At 38.8% G+C, this 17,441-nt stretch overlaps 2 protein-coding genes across 4 annotated transcripts; both read left to right on the forward strand.

Annotated features, from left to right (window-relative positions):
* The first annotated feature begins 184 nt into the window (after positions 1-184).
* Positions 185-12,027, forward strand: LOC126370043 (nuclear transcription factor Y subunit alpha). 3 transcript variants are annotated; one of them, XM_050014683.1, is made up of 10 exons: positions 185-589; positions 1,027-1,119; positions 2,270-2,382; positions 3,889-3,982; positions 5,220-5,437; positions 7,124-7,231; positions 7,743-7,866; positions 7,994-8,052; positions 8,280-8,528; positions 8,952-12,027. In XM_050014683.1, the coding sequence occupies exons 1-10, from the start codon at positions 489-491 to the stop codon at positions 10,211-10,213; spliced, it is 2,421 nt and encodes an 806-aa protein (XP_049870640.1). In that variant the 5' UTR covers positions 185-488; the 3' UTR covers positions 10,214-12,027. The 3 variants fall into 3 exon arrangements, with proteins under 3 accessions (XP_049870640.1, XP_049870642.1, XP_049870641.1); XM_050014685.1 differs by having other exon boundaries at positions 1,047-1,119; XM_050014684.1 differs by lacking the exon at positions 1,027-1,119.
* LOC126370390 (uncharacterized) lies at positions 11,138-14,219 on the forward strand. The gene is made up of 2 exons (XM_050015228.1): positions 11,138-11,198; positions 12,892-14,219. Exons 1-2 carry the CDS (start codon positions 11,138-11,140, stop codon positions 14,217-14,219), a joined length of 1,389 nt encoding a protein of 462 aa, XP_049871185.1.
* Positions 14,220-17,441: the final 3,222 nt, after the last annotated feature.

Raw genomic sequence — 17,441 nt, forward strand, 5'->3', positions numbered from 1 at the left:
GCCTGGTTTTGTGACCACTACGATTCGTTGATCTGTTGGAAATGGATGAATGACTTGTCTGTCAGTCGGTGGACTGTGAATGGGGTACATACCTCATAAAAAAGTAAAAATTATGCTTTTTTTAACATGGTAACATCCATCAAGCTGTCAAAATTGATTATTTTTTATCTGTAATGATATTGGTCAATGTTTATCGGGCTTGAGGACGTGTATTTCGCATTTGAATTTTATTTTTTACGATATAATTCAGTCCTAGTAACTTGATTTATCATAGAGTGTCTTTTGGTACTGAGAATGTAGAGGTGCACGTAGATTCCCTCTTGGCTAAGTGCTCAGGGTAGCGTACTCCAGTGCCCTACATTCCAATACTTTTTACTCAAATGGAAGAAAGTTGTGCGTTTGAAACGTTTCTTTGGGAGGGTATGCCATAGGCTCTGGTTTGTGATGGAAAATATTGAGTGGTGTCGCCGGGATTAGTAACAATAGCTATGTATACGCTGGTGGAGATAGCCGTGAGCCTGGGGGTGCTCACCACTCTCGTCACGGTGCTCTCGGCTTGCGTCTGCGGCTGCAAAAATTCCAATCAAAAGTAAGAATTTCTATATATCACTTTTCTCTTACTCATTTATTTTTCCATTATACTGTAGCATAAAAAAGGGAAACCCTTTTTTTATACTAGGCTATAAAGTTATATTATAGACTAGCAATTTCTAAAAGAAATTTTGAAATTCGTACAAGTATTCGTTTTAATCAGTTTTTATTAAAGTTATGGTTGAATTTGCTTTATCAATCTATGATTGTAGTGTTACACATGTTGTTTTCAATATTTAACATTTAAATTAGGTTGTTTTGTTAAAAAATGTTCACAAATGCTTTTTCTTTCACTAAAATTAATACTTAATTTGTAAAGACTTCCTATTTTTAAATTATTAAATGGATTATTTAATTTAATGGATGTTTTACACAAATACCATTACAAAAGTGCTTTGGACAATATGCTGAATAGTATACAATATTATTTAACAGAAGTGAATTGGTCGGAACAGCTGGTGTGGTCAAAATACGTTTTGACGAGGAGGCACCGTCACCTACACCCACCACCCCGGCGTCTGTCAAGCGGTTTGTCCTAGATCAGCATGTGTTAGATGGTGCTAACCCAACGCTAACGTGGAGGAAAATACCTTACCCTTACTCAACTTTAATAATTACTGCCTTGAATTATGTATTAAAACCTGTACAGTGTCCCATACATAAATTGCTAGTTCCTCAAATTGTTCAAAACCAAAAGGAAAACACAATATTTTCAATGACAAACATTTTTTTATTCTCTTAAAAACCAGAAACTTAAAGTCAAAACAGTTGCAAGTCAAATATAACTCACACATTCAAACTCAAATATTCAGATCCAAATCTGAAATCATGATAAAAACAATTCCATTGTAATCTTTCTAATTAAATGTTTCAATTCAGATAAATATATATTTTTACATGTTTCTATTCATCTATTATAAAGTTATGGCATTGGGATATTCAACTCAACAGTAATAAATTGACTATTTAATCTTAAGTCATTAATTGTAGCCATTAGCTTAACATATCTACTTATAAAATTATTAATACATACTAACATTAGTATTAGTCATCAATGGAAGCTTACAAATGTAGAAATATGTATTAAAACCACTAACAGACTAAATTGGATCATCTGTTTACCTTAATTGGTCTTAGCATGGGTGGTACCTGATATTTTTTTGGGCTTTAGATTTGCCCCTGGGTTAATAAAATACAATGTGATTTTTATATTTCCTACATAAATATTCTTATAACGTTTGCATGAATCTATAGAGATTTTTTTAAAAGTAACATTTGTATTCTTCATTACAGACGTTTTATGTAGTCCTGTTTCCATTCATATTTAAATGATGCTGCAATAGTATTGTGGCAACATATATTGTCTCATTAGATATGCATGATTTATAAATCTATTTGTCGACAAGTTAACAAAGACTTTGAAATTGTATACCTACTTACTTTAGTTTGATTTTAGTTGTATACTGTAATTTGCTACCTTTAAACAAGAATGTTTTTGCTAACCTACCTAGCTAACCTAGCTGTGATAAAACAGTAGATCTATTTAAAACTTAGTTTGTTATCTATTTCTTCCTCAATTTTTCTTTAATAATTTTATCAAAAACACTTTCCTCAATAACAACAACAGCTTTTTATTGATTCTTTTTACAAATTGTTAATAATTTGTGCTGTTCAACAGGGCTTCAACTCAGAACAGTCAGAGGAGTCTTCCGGAGATCCCTCATCCAATGGGCAGGCACGACAGCGGCGACACTGCTTCAGAAATATATGCTACTGTTAATTTGGATGAAGGTACATTCAGTTATAATAAGTACATTTATATACTTTCAAGCTTATGTATATAATATGCTTCTTCTTTATCTTTATCTTCTACATAGGACACAAAGACTAGGACTTTATGTAGCTACATAGCTTGGAAAGTCCCTTATTGAAATGCACTTCCATCATTTCAGTTCTCTACAACTTATAACTTGAATTCCTTTAAAGTAGGACTGAGTAGACACCTTCTGGATTAGCTTGTTGCATCGTCGACACGTTCTTAACGTCTTTAAGAGGAGGACAAAAGCAAAAGTTTATGCTACTTTTTTCAAAAAAATCTACTAGATTTTGGTTGTTAACTAGCGCGCATGTTAATTATCCATACAAAATTGGTATCAATTTTACACCTTGTAAGAAACCATGAGTCCAATAGGAAAAACAGAAATCATATACAAAGCGTGACTAATATTTAACTCGATTGTAGCATTATTGCGTGTTATTAATTGCATCGGTCCAGTACACATAAAAGTGACTCACAATTGCTTTAGCAATCATAGAATTATCCTTATTGGTCCTAGTGACAGCTCTAAGATAATAAAGCTAGTAAAGTCATGAGGGTATTGGTATATTCTTCTTTTATCGTGTGGGTTGTGAGGTGGATTACCAACCTCATCAACCCTGGTGTCAGGGTTACTAATGAGCCGCCAAAGACCAGTGACATGACTCATGTAACGACTACGTACTTAGATCAGTTAGTAGTAACCGGGACCAACGGCTTAACGTGCCTTCCGAAGCACGGTACGGGTACTTTCGGACAATCCGGTGATCAGCCTGTAATATCCTAACCAAACTAGGAATCACAAAGTGATTTTTGTGATATGTCCCCACCGGGATTCGAACCTCGGACCTCAGGATCGTGAGCCCAACGCTCAACCACTGGAGCATAGAGGCCGTTATATTTATTTAAACATACATAAACTCATGTTCAAGATCCCTAATAATAGACACACGAGTAACTATAAGACAACTTGCAGCCACTTTTGTCTTCTAGTCGTTCGTAGCTCTAATACGAAGTCCTAGTATAAATATTATGTACAGTCATGAGCAGTATAATCTACCCACTTAGGACTCTGTCGCACTAACGTATTTGACATTTAGTGAGACTTACAGTGCAATTTGTCAAATAAATTCATTTGACATGGTACCATAATGCATGCATATTGATGCTTGTGAGCGTACTGCATTGTTATTATAGATAGGTCAGCGCATCGCCCATACAATAAATAGTCCATCCTGGTAGAAAAGATAATCTTTGCCGGCTTTTACAACATGCCTGGAAAGATAAGATTTTAACAGCTACTGAATTAATGTTTATCACGCTATTTTATCTTCACCACTACTATCTATGTTTGAATCTGGGGATTATCTGTCAGTAATGAGTGACTTAAAGGAACCGCTAGTACTCGAAGTATAGATAGTAGGGTACTTAAAAAACTATCGAGTTGTAATCCTTATATTATTGTGATAATTGTGTTGCAGGTAACAAGGTTGCGGCGGCCGCGTCGACCAGTCGAGACCACCCATATGAACATGCATACGCTAAATTACAGAATCAAATTGATTCACACAACATGTAAGTATCTATTACAAGCTTACTCAGAGTGTTAATTATAAAACTGCTGGCTGATTGGTCCGATTGAAGATGATTTATTTGCGTAGATATTCACATCGGGAGTATAAAGTAACTGTTTTATTTAGAGATTCTTTGACACCACTGATATCACTGTGTTTTATTAGTAAATAGGAATGAAGCCTATGAAAAAAATACCTACTTCAATATTTGTTCTTGTAGTGAGTATACCACTGACTAGCCCAAATCGAAATACGGGGTGTCGACATCGTAACGAATACTGAGAGGGATGATTCAGCTCGCGATTCTGAGTTTGAGGGATTCTGAGGGAATTGTCCATCGCAAAAGTATTAATTTAAAAATAATAAAAACCTCATGAATTTTGCGCCGGAAAATTCCACTTGATATTAACTCAGAATCTTGGTCTGAATCATCCCCCTCAGTATTCGTTACGATGTCACTAACGTATAGTCATAAGCTTATATTGCGTTGTTAAGTATTTGTAATTGAATTGGATTGAAATTTTGTAAGTTCATTTCGTAAAAAGGCAGTAGCCTTATAATTCTGGACTTAATTGATACAAGAGGTGCATTATTCTACAATGCGATATGATGTTCTTGGAAAAGGATTTGAGACATTCTTATGAATGACTATCTATTGAACTTTATCAGTTTGAATGAATAAGCCATACCTAGAAATTCTTAATGGTTGTGTCACACCTTTTCTTTTAAAAAGATAATATCATGTGTTGTCGCCCAGTTGATAGAGCGTTTGCCTCTGACTTTGAGATCGCAGGTTCGAATCCAGCACAGGCCTAAACCAATGGTTGTCGCATTTGTTTTCGAATAATGTTTGGATCATAGATGATTATCACGTCTAAAGCCTGTGTTCTTAAATATTGTACCGGGGCGCGTAATTAGAAATGCTAGTTCAATACGTCCCCGCTGGCCGGGATGAACTGGAGTAGGATTTCTAAACGAAAAACGCCCGGAAACACTACTCCAATACGTCCCAAACGGTGACGAACTCGAGTAAGATTTCTAGGTTAATATGCTACCGGGTCAGAACCCTCAGCGCTCCCCATTTGTCTGGCCGAGTAGTTAATACCATCTGAGGTTCCTACAAGTCAATAAAACATATTACCCCACTACCGACACGAGCGAAGATTCTTCTTCTTCACCACTGCAGTCTTCTTCGTCAACAACATTTAACTAACTCATTACACTTGTTAACAATACAGCACGGTAGAAATAACGCCAGACGCGACGTCCGACACGGAGCTGCGTATTGACGAGCGGGAGGCGAGTCAGTCAGGGCCGGAGTCGGTGGTGATCTCGGCTTCCGTGGCCATCAGCGGGCAGCTGCCTTCGAGCCAGGAGTTGCCCTACATCACGCCGCCGTCGCCGCGCCCACAAGACGCCGGGCCCCACTTCAGCGGGGACTCTACTGATTCTGCCAGTAAGTTGGATTTTTTAGTTTAGTTCTACTGCAACACTCAACATTTTATTTCGCCTGGAAGAAATAACACGAAATTACAATGGATTTTTTATGAAAAAACACACTGTAACGTCATAGAAAACGTGATAAAATGTCGGACTTATTACATTTTTCTTGATTTAAATTCATAAATAAGTTAAGTAGAAAAAGAAAACGTTTTTCGTCAGTTTTCAATCTGTTTTTACTAAGTAATCAGAATTTCATAATTTATCTTGGACCTAGTACACGGTCCAATTGTGTACATAAGCAGTGCCAGTGTCCTTAAAAGTGTTAAGATGTTTCATAGCACTATTGCTACTCTTATAAACACAGAGTCTAAAGACTATCGGCTCTTATGTGATGATGTGTCTTTTGATTTTTAAAGAACGTCTAGGGCCCTGTGCAGGGGGTTTTCTTGCAACTTCTTTTCCTCGGCTATACAGGTTGTGAGAAACTGCAATAGTTTTCGGCGGATGAGACTTTCGTTATGTAACAAATTACGATTCAAAGTGTAACTATGTTACTTACTGAATGAAGATATTTTTGAATTTGTCAAACGGTAAATTAAATGTTACTAAGTAAATGCAGGTAATTCCAAATGCAATATGTGTCCGATATAAAATCCGATAAGCTAATCTGATGCGATCTTATCGATCGCTTATCGAACACTAACTTTAATTAAATTGGTATATTTCGTGCGTAGTTACACCGAAGCCGTGTGTCATGGTCCTTATGTGTAGGTCAGTGCGTCAATCAATCGACGTTGCAGCTAAGTATTTTTTATTGTAATACTATATAAATTGTCACTGTCAAACGGGGAGCGCCGGTTCGAACCAGTATCAATCTTGCACCAATGAGTAATTATCTTGATTAATTTTTCTCGTCACTTGTCCATTCAACGAAACTGCTTATAGTCTAGAGGACTGTAGTTTAAACCAAGAAAAAAAAAATATCTCAAGTGCAGTTTTCACTACCACAGTTGGCTCAACCATTATAGATGGCGATACGGCTCACTCCTACACTATATTAGTACGGTCACGAGCATTAATATACTTTGGTACCATGTCACATTAACTTTTTTGACTAATTGAACTGTAAGTCTCATTAAGGGTGGTATTAATAAACGAATCTCAGCTGAGACTGCCGTCAAGATCATGCTCAAGTCCCTGTTTTTATATGCGAACTGTCACATTGACATGATCTTGAGAGCAGTCTCAAGGCTGAGATTAGTTTATTAATACCACCCTAAATGTCAAATATGTTATTGCGACAGAGTCCTAAAGTGGGTACATTATATTGCTCATGACTGTACAATGTACATGTTTATGCAGTATTACACATAACATAAGCTCACGACTGTATCCCAACGTAATGATAAAAATCACATAAATAGCCTATATACGTCCCACTGCTGGGCACAGGCCTCCTCTCAATCAAACGGAGAGGGTATGGTAATGATAAAAATCCCCTCTAGTAGTATATAATTTGTATTGTATTGATTGGAAAGTCTGTAGTCTGTCAGGAAGGACAACATTGATTTTAAAGATGTATAACACCTTGTGAAATAGCGTGGATTCAATAATGTTAAATTGACCTTCAACAAGTTCTTCCATGGTAATTACGTTGAATAAATTATTCTGATTTATTTATTTATGTGTGCGTGTGCAGAGGGCTACACAAGCATCTCAGTGCGCGAGCCGCTGAGCAACATCCGTGCGCAGAGCACCAAGTCCACGGCGCTGCAGCCACACTACGCCACTGTGTCCGACGACTCCGGTAATATACACTTACAATGACCCTGATTCCTGCAGACACCTTTTTTTTTTTTTCAGACGACTATAAGCAGATGAGACACTTAATTTCGTTATAAGTTATACTTATCAGTGTTTTATCCACCGAAAAGGAAAGACTCGAATTATTGACATTAAGATTAAAATGAAAACCCAGGCGAATTAAATAGGCATCTCGCTGGTATACAGCCCGCTTGATGTATGCTGTCAATTCCATTCTATAATTCTGTCTGATTATCGATCAATGCAAAATGTTGAAAGGGTTGTTTAACTATTTTTTTCCCCAAAATTGACGTGTGTTCCATACATTTTACGCCTGTCGTTTATCTTTCCGTATCTTTCCCTTTCGGCGGTTAATTAATTCATTATTTTCAGTTCCTAACTTTTGCGACAGAAAATTCCACTTGATCTAACTCGGAGTCATGTTCTGAATCATCCCCAAAGTTTTCGGTACGATGTCACTACAATTCTGTATAATTTATGTAAATGTGTTGCAGACGAGATGTACGCGGCGATAGAAGAGGCGAGCGTGGGCGAGGGCTCGGACACGTACGCGCAGATCAACCCCGAGCCGCGCCGCCGCCAGCCCGCGCCCGACCTCATCGCAGACCACCACGCCAGGTAATATATACGCCAGATACATAAGCGACTTCACTATTAACACTTTCACGAACAACAGACTGGTCAAAATCTCGATAATTTTTCCGACTTGGAAAAAATATTTCTAATATATTTTTTGTCATTTCAGAAGGAGCGCTCCACCAGAAATCGGCGCCTCCACGGCCAATGCTACACATTCCAGACAAGGTACCTATCAATGTACTATAATATATTTTATGAAAAATCCAAAATAATACCTACCGTTTAGCATAAGAGCATTCCGGTAATTATATTATAACAGGAAGCTTGCATTAAACTAATAAAATAAAATCAGTTCTGCATGTTTCGTGTCAACTGCTAATTCGCAGATATATGTGAAGATTATAATATATTATGACCTTATATAGAAAAAAATTAATTCATTCCCGTTACAGCGTCTTCCTCATCATGTTCGAACTCGACGGGCGCGCTCGGCTCTCCGAAGCCGGAGAAGCGATCCGCCAACTCCCCACTGCCTCCCCCACCGAGCGCAACACACGCCGCGCACACTGCACACACTTCACATTCTGCACACACTTCACATTCTGCGCACACTTCACACTCGTCACATTCCACACACCCGTCTCACCCCGCGCAGCGAGTTACTGCTGAACAACGTCAACATCAACGTATATCTAGCACAGGTGTGTATTGGTTATTCTTGTGTTTTTTTTTTGGTTGCAAACAATTGCTAAACTGAAGTGACAGTGGGCGAGGAACATCGCTCGTACCATTGACCTTCTGAAAGTCGCGGGAAAACGCTGGAGACGGGCAGCAGAGGATCGGTCATTGTGGTGAGCCTGTGTACAGCAGTGGACGATTTCCGGCTGATGGTGATGGTGTTTTTATGAACATCCCTTGTTGGATTTTTTTTGCTTTGAATCAGTTCTAGTAGTTCATGCGAGACTGAGTGAAGTTGTAAAACGTATGTGAATAAGTCACATTTTTGTCCTCTTTTAGTTTTTTTTTTTAATTCATCCTAAGCAAATGACTGCATGTACTATTTAGCTTCAAATTTACAAAGTAATAGTAATTAATCCTGTTTAAATTACTATTTTCTATTACAGGCGATCTCTTCAACAACGAGAAACTACGTCGGAGCCTCAACGAGAAGCACCAGCGCAACAACAGCTGTGTCAGCTCGTCAGACTTCTACGGGTGCAACTACCCGGTGGAGAAGCACCGCTTTAGCTCGGGCGACATCATACGCCCGCTGGTCGCTAAAGAGCTCAACTTCGACATCGACCAACGAGACAACCCTGCTGACAACCTCTACAACTCCATAGACGGCCCCAACTACAGCGACTACTCCTCAGCCGACGCCAACACCACGGCCAACTCCGAACAACGCGTCACCGAAAGCCCGTCCCGAAATGTCGAGGAAATGTACGCTAAAGTCATGAAAAGAGTAAAGGCTAAAGAAGAAGCGAGAAAGTCTAAAGACTTTACCGGTGACGGCGAACCGCACACGTCCAAATTCCGCGGAGACGACCCCGGATACGAAACCATAGATCGAAAGAAATCCACCAATCACGGGTACGAAACCATCGCTCATAAGGAAAGGAAGATTTCTAACCAAGATCCCGGGTACGAGACAGTCAAAGAGATCAACAAGGCGTCCAATTCAAACTTCAGCAACAATAACCTGTTAAAATTGAATCACTTAACAGACAGCGGCCCTAACAGTATAATAAGCAGTGACGCAGGTTACGAACATATTTCTAAAACGGACAATAACGCTTCGGACTCGGACCCCAACTACGAAGTGTTGAGGAACCAGCCGCCGACGCCGCCGTACGCGACCATAGCTCCGAATTATAAAGTACAACCGACTTATTCAACTGTGAACAAACGGCCCAGTAAGTATAGCAACTGGCCGGTGAACAATAACGAAGAACCGAGTGTGGAGCCCAACTACGAGTCCATGCCGCACGACCCGCTCTACAACACTGGTAGTGAATCAGATCCTAATTATGAATCGGTTCGACCGAAGGATCCAAACTATGAAAGCGTCAACCCTCAAGACCCAAATTACGAATCTTTGAGATGTAAAGACCCGAAGTACGAGTCCGTGCGATCTAAAGACTCCAAATATGACTCGGTGCGATCCAAAACGGATCCCAATTATGAGAGTGTCAAGTATTTTGACGTTTCCAAGAAGGAGCCGCCCTATGAACGGGTGAACAATGATAAAGCGACTGGTTCTGACTTGGAGAGATCAGACTCGTCAGCGGGGTATGAGAAAATCAACGTCCCCCACAACAGGGACCCCAAAAGCAGTATTAACAATGGTGCTGACGGCACGGTCAGCGATTACTTTCAAGTCTAACAGAGATGAAATAAATGACTCGAAGACCACTCAGATTGAGGTATTAATATGAATATCCACCGTTGTATTCATATAATTTTGAGATTGTACGTTTTTTTATTATATTTTATACAAACAAAACTCTACAATGTATTATACCTCAAAGTTAGATGAATTCGTATCTTCCTTAGGTATCTGTGATATAATATTGAGTATGGATGTCTTATTTATTTTTACTCCTATAGGAAGATGGCTTTTCGATGTCGGGAAATTTTAGAAATTGTTTATTTTGACATAAACCGGCTGACGTTTGTAATACTTATCAATGGATTGTGTGTTCATAAGTATATCAGACCAGTATACTTTTATGATTGTATGTTGAATGTACAAAATGTAGATTGTACATATTATAAGTACTAATTTATATTAACTTTTAATATCTATAATTTTATAATAAAGTACGAGTGATTAGGATTTGTGGAGTCATGGATTCTCCTAGAAAAGGACAACGAATATGTAATCCAATAAAAGTATTATTAGAGAATGATTATCGGAATGGTTAGCTTTGTTAGCCAATGCAATAAATCATATATCTTGGCTGCATTTCATCTAAGACTGTCTTTTATTGCACAGCTTTATTGGAAAATAACACTCTTGTGTTGGTATGCACAGTCCAAGAGTGCAATTTTTCGATGAAGTTTATTTTTGAAGAAATATTTTACGTTGTGACTTTTTATTAATTAGTATAAGCTTATTGTTTTTAATTACTGTTTCGTTGATTTTTGTTATAACAGTTATTAAGATTATTAACAATAATTAATTAAAAAATAGGTGTCATATATTTTCAGTTGGTAAGGTGGTTATGTAAAGTAGTACCTGAGTATATTGTGTTAATGTACATTTTAGCTTGAAAGCGTAAGTGAGTCCTTGTTTATCGGGCTGAGAATGGTGAAGTCTGGTTCTAAATTAATTGAAACCATGGTGTTCATCGAGGTGCTATACTATCGTTACCTCATTGAGAAATTCGATGCCTTCTTTAACAGAAACTCGATATAAAAAGACCTATTCAAACAAACTCAATTTTATATTGTAAATATTGAGAGAGAAACCGTTCTATCGAGTCATGTGTCAACATGTTTCATAGAACCAGGGTTCCAAAACAGCTCTGAATGTGGGCTTAATATCAGCGGTACGATGTACCCAACCAATGCAATGTTAACTTGTATGATATTATAAATATCACTCTAACATTTATTCCATTTTATACTTTATCTTCGGACATTTGTCAGTACAACCACAAATATACATTTCTACCTGCACTTGTATTTTCGAGAATTGTATCTTCTATATTCGATTTAAAGCACTATACTGTTTTTGTAAGATTCTAATTAACTTTTGTGGTTGCGTTGTACAGTCAAGATACTCTTTAAAATAATTGATCACGCTACTTAAATAACTTTAAGTGATATCAAAGAACACCATAATTATATAAATATTATTTATCGCATGGACTGTAAATATGATTATTATTGGTAACATTATCTGTCTGTACTTCACCGTGGATGGTGTTAGACAACTAAAAAATAATGTACTCAGCTTCTTAGAAAAAAAAAAATCATAATGTAATCAATACTAGTAATGACTGATATTTTTGGCAAAGCCATAACATTTTTAAATAAAATAGTATTTCCTATTAAAATTATAGTTGTCAACCACCGTCCTTTATGATGAATTGTAATATCAGTATTTGTGTATTCTCCACAAACAAACACCATTCCATATTTTATAGATCAAACAACATAAATACATATTTAAACGAATAAAATATGCCATAAATAAAACATTACTTTCTTTTGAAGCTGTTCATCAATTATTCCCAGTAGTGCCGTCTAGAGCTATTGGGACTTTTCTTTCGACTTGTCACCGGGGGCTCTCTTCCCATCTACACTTCCTTCACTCTTATCTATAATATTATAATAGTTATCTCAACCATGATGCAACAAAAAAATTGTCTAACCTTAACCAATTTTTTATCTCACCTATCCAATTTTTTTTCGAACCTAACCAATTTTTTATCTAACGTAGTCAATTTTTTATCTACCGTAACCAATTTTTATCTAACCTAACCAAATTTTTATCTAAACTAACCAAATGTTTATCTAACCTAACCAAATTTTTATCTAACCTAACCAATTTTTTATCTATCCTAACCAATTTTTTATCTAACCGTACCAATTTTTTATCTAACCGTACCAATTTTTTATCTAACCTTACCAATTTTTTATCTAACCTTACCAATTTTTTATCTAACCTTACCAATTTTTTATCTAACCTTACCAATTTTTTATCTAACCTTACCAATTTTTTATCTAACCTTACCAATTTTTTATCTAACCTTACCAATTTTTTATCTAACTTTACCAATTTTTTATCTAACCTAAGCAATTTTTATCTAACCTAACCAATTTTTATCTAACGTAACCAATTTTTGTCTAACGTAACCATTTTTTATCTAACGTAACCAATTTTTATCTAACCTTACCAATTTTTATCTAACCTAACCAATTTTTATCTAACCTAACCAATTTCTATCTAACCTAACCAATTTTTATCTAACCTAACCAATTTTTATCTAACCTAACCAATTTTTATCTAACGTAACCAATTTTTGTCCCATGTTGCAAACATTTGCCGAAAAGCAACAAACCTCTACAAGCTATTGGCCAGATCAGCAAAGATATCCTGGGGACTGAGCCCGGAGGTGATCAGGACCATATATGTGGCAGTAATCGAGCCAACTATTCTTTATGCAGCAAGTGTCTGGGCCGCAGCAGCATCAAAAATAACAGTGCAAAAACAACTCAACGCCATACAGAGGGGCTTTGCACAGAAGATCTGCAAGGGTTATCGCACGATTTCCTTGAACGCAGCCCTTATAATAGCTGGAGTTCTCCCCTTGGACCTTCGGGTGCAAGAGGCGGCAAAATTTTATGAGGCAAAGCGAGGGAGACCTCTTGAGCACCTGGATGGCGGGGACCTGGCAGATAGGGAAATTGAAGAAAAGGAGTGCTTCCTGAAGGCCCTGCATCCGGCTAGCGAGGAAGACATAGTGTTCCAATGCCTCGAAAATACCGACCCTCAGACATTGGAAGAGTACCATATAGTAGGAAACATGATATTCACCGATGGTAGTAAAATTGAGGGTAAGGTAGGGGCAGCTCTTTCTCGCTGGTTGGATGGCAGAGAGGTAGAGCATAAGAAATTCAAACTAGAACCCTACTGCTCTGTATTTCAGGCGGAGCTCTATGCGCTGTGGAGGGCAGTGGAAATGGCAACAACTCACGAGGTTACCAATATCTTAAGCGATTCCCGCTCCTCCCTAGAGCTCCTGAAAAACCAAAGAGAATTTCATCCATTAGCTGTCAAAATACGGAAAACATTAAGAAACCTACGCACTCAGAACAAAACAGTTAAACTCTTTTGGATAAGGGCCCATGCGGGGGTAGCGGGGAATGAACGGGCGGACGAACTGGCCAAAGAAGCTGCGCTCAAAATGAAAGTAAAGTCCCACTACGACCGATGCCCTATCTCATTCGTGAAGAATAAGATAAGGCAATCATCAATCGCGCAGTGGGACCGCAGATACCAGGAGGGCTCAACAGCAGAGACCACGAAAGTCTTTCTCCCGGACGCGAAAATAGCTTACCGCTTCGTGAGGAAAGCCAGGCTCACGCCAACTATGGTGCAGGTATTAACGGGACACGGAGGCTTTGCGGACTACCTTTGCAGATTCAAGTTGAGAACAGAAGCAGGGTGCTTCTGCGACCCAGACATAAAACAGGACATTTGGCATATCATCCTGGATTGTCCAAAATTCGGTAAAAGAAGATTCGAGCTGGAGATGCAGATCAACCTGCAACTCAAAAAGGAGAATCTGAGCACAATACTTTTCGACAACAGCTATAGAGTTCCGTTTACAAACTTTTGCACAATAGTAGTAAAACATATTGCAGCACTAAACAAATAACTGGAATGTATGCCGATAAGCGTGACTAGTACGCCAATTGGCATAGTAGTACACAAATAGGATAGAATTAAATAAAATGTTAAGTAAAATAGTATAGACAATAAGCAATATTAAATAAAGCATAAGAAAACTCTACAATAGAATATATCGTGTGATATAATTATATTGTAGAAAGTTAAAACTAGCAATAGAAACAAATTTGTATGGGTATGCACAACGGAAAAAAATATATATATATATATATAATAACAAACAAAACAAGAAAAGCTGAAAAGAAAAAAATATATATATATATATTATAAAAAAAGAAAAAAAAAATGTCTTGTGAGTGTTGGCTATTTAGGTGTTCGAGCCTTCGGCTTGACCCACTGTGAGATAACCCTTTTGAAACATCAGCGCCATCTAGTAGTTTATCGTGGAAACATACGGGTGTATCCGCTTCCGGCGGCGAGTCAGCGCAGTGGCAGGGAACGTCAGTTTAATTCCTCAGTACGCTTTTGAATCTCGGCGTCGTCGGTAGTGAGTACTACTTCACAGGACGACATCGAAATATCACAGGTAAATAGAAATTATAATGAAATATACACATCTACTTACCGTCTCGTGGGTGTCCCTAGTTTATTAGGGAAATAACCTACAAAGAAAAAAAAAAAAAACAAAAGATTGTTTGTGCATACATAATTACATACATGTCGCCCTCGGCACATGCTACCCATTTATGATCCCAACGTTGTTGTCGGCTCGCAACGAACGACAACCTGATTACGAATTTTAGTCGTATCAGAACGTATGCACTCCATAATGCAACAATCATTGTTGGGACGCATCAGATGGTGCGACCGGTCGCACAATATGACGCGACCGGGTCGCGTTAAGGGATGCGACTGGACGCATCAGAGGGTGCGACTGGTCGCATAATATGGCGCGACCAGGTCGCGTCAAATGATGCGACTGGAGGCACTAGATGGCACGACGGCTCGCATTAAATAAGGCCACTTAGTCGCATCATACATCACACGATGATTCGACAAACCTAAAGTAAACTCTTACAAATGGTGTTTCATTTGTTTTCTCAGGCCATGGATCTAACAACAATGGGTGCTCTCTGTGAGCTAATCCCTCAAGATCGAAAGGATTTTTTTCAACGAACCGTCGATATCCTTGATGATACATACCCGGACGGCTGGCGTTCATGGGGGGTGAAAAATGTATCCTATTCCGACCTCTTCGGAAAATCAATCTCACCGGCTGTTGAAGCAAAATTACGCTTCGCCGTCCCTACCGCAAGGCTAGCTCTGGCATACTCACCGGATGACTGTTCCCTCTCCGAGAAAAAATACCGCATAATCAAAAGGATGATGCTTCAGTGGCCACTAGGACGAGCGCTTCTGTACGCTCCGCACAAAATTATGGAGGAAATTCATCAAGAGTCGTATGATGTCTTCATGCATACAGTAAAAACACTGAAACCCCAGCTTACCTCTGTAAGAGGGAACTCCCCAAGAAAACGGAGCTCGTTGTCACCTCAACCTGGCTGCTCGTCGGCTGCCAAAACACCTCGCCGCGAATCAGATCCCAGTGATCCCCAACTACAGCAGTCATTTTTTGAAAAAATGGTAGACCTTCTCGCAAATCAGACTCAGGCAATCGAAGGCATTGCCGCTCAGATTTCTACCCTATCGTCAAGAAGCGAGCAAAGTATCGCGGATGAATCCGAATCAGATGCCGAAAGCACACTTTCTGATACAAATTTTTCGGCACCGTCGCTTAACGTTATCCCAAAAAGTGCCGTTGACGCCGAAGACACACAGGAAGCACTGCTGACAACACAAATTGCAGAAGCTGAAAAAAAGCTAGCAGCATTAAAAGCAGCTAGCAGTGTCGAAAATTTATTCAATTATGACTTCACACCATCAACAGTTGAAGCAGAACCAAAATTAGCAAAGGCTGACCATCGGCTAGTCGAACAGGGGCGTAGATGCCAACGACTTAATGACGAGGGTTGGAAAAATGTACGCTACGCCGAAGTACAAAAAACGTTCCACGCTACCCCAGTATTTGGAGCACTCAAGGTTAACAACCTCCTGGCTACATCAACGCCTTCGTGGAACTCAACTGCACAATTAGAAAAAACAGATCTCACTTTAGGTGCAATAACACACGGATTGCTCCTACAGAGGAAAGCGTTCCAAGAGATCTGTAAAACATTAGACGCAAAGGCTCAACAGGATATACAGAAGCACCTCCTGGCTCCCGACAGCACTTTTCGGAAAATCTCCGATGGTCTCCTTCAGTACACATGTGGCCGGAGGGCCGAAATAATTCAGCTGCGACGGGAGATTTACAAATCACCGAACAAGATTCTTAACGAGATATTACATGACATCCCGCCTTCAGATACACACCTCTTCGATGACGAAAAACTATCAGAAGTGGTGAAAAATCAGGGGGGGGCACACAAGTTCTTCCCCAGGAAGACAACTCCCGGCTTCAAAACCGGAAAGAAACCTTTCACTTCAAAGGGTCAAAGTAAATCTCAAAACGGGAAAGCTTACAATAGGAAGCAGCCACCGATGAAGAATTTTCGTCCAAAACAAGAAACCTCAGGAAACAACAACAAACCTAGAACAGGTCAAAATCAAAACTCAACGAAAAAACCCTAAATCTAAGGTATTTCGCGCAGGGAGGCTCGGAGAAAGGATTAGTCTGTGGGAATCGTTAGGCGCTTCAGAAACGATCCTCAGTGTCGTTAGAGGCTACCGTATACCCTTTATTTGTAAACCGCCACATACGACGTTATCGTCTAAAAATGGGAAAAAATTTCAAAACAGGGCGTCGAACGCTATGACCCAACAAATTTCCAAACTGATCGACATGGGTGCGATTTCCTTAAACATTTTTAAGAGTGGTTACTTATCACCTATATTCTTAAGAGAAAAACCTAACGGTTCTCACAGACTGATCTTTAATCTGAAACGCCTAAATTCCTTTGTCCATCCCCCAAAGTTTCGACTAATAAGCCTTAGGAAGCTCTCCCAAGTAATACAAAAAGGAGACTCCCTGGTAAAAATAGACATTTCAAACGCCTATTACCACATCCCCATACTCAAATCACACAGGCGATACCTATCCTTGGCATTCAATGGTAAAATCTACAACATGAACTGCCTACCCTTTGGCTTGTCAAGCGCTCCATCTATCTTCAGTAAAATTAGTAACTGG

This window comes from Pectinophora gossypiella, chromosome 10 (assembly GCF_024362695.1).
Source record: "Pectinophora gossypiella chromosome 10, ilPecGoss1.1, whole genome shotgun sequence".
Taxonomy (NCBI): Eukaryota; Metazoa; Arthropoda; class Insecta; order Lepidoptera; family Gelechiidae; genus Pectinophora; species Pectinophora gossypiella.

What these genes read in the sequence shown, in the direction of transcription:
- LOC126370390 (XM_050015228.1), top strand. Translation starts at nt 11,138, where the DNA reads ATGGTGAAGTCTGGTTCTAAATTAATTGAAACCATGGTGTTCATCGAG. An exon ending in CATCGAGGTGCTATACTATC is followed by an intron (nt 11,199 to 12,891) that starts GTTACCTCATTG and finishes TTTGCCGAAAAG; the next exon opens with CAACAAACCTCTACAAGCTA.
- LOC126370043 (XM_050014683.1), top strand. Translation starts at nt 489, where the DNA reads ATGTATACGCTGGTGGAGATAGCCGTGAGCCTGGGGGTGCTCACCACT. An exon ending in TGCAAAAATTCCAATCAAAA is followed by an intron (nt 590 to 1,026) that starts GTAAGAATTTCT and finishes ATTATTTAACAG; the next exon opens with AAGTGAATTGGTCGGAACAG. An exon ending in ACCCCGGCGTCTGTCAAGCG is followed by an intron (nt 1,120 to 2,269) that starts GTTTGTCCTAGA and finishes GCTGTTCAACAG; the next exon opens with GGCTTCAACTCAGAACAGTC.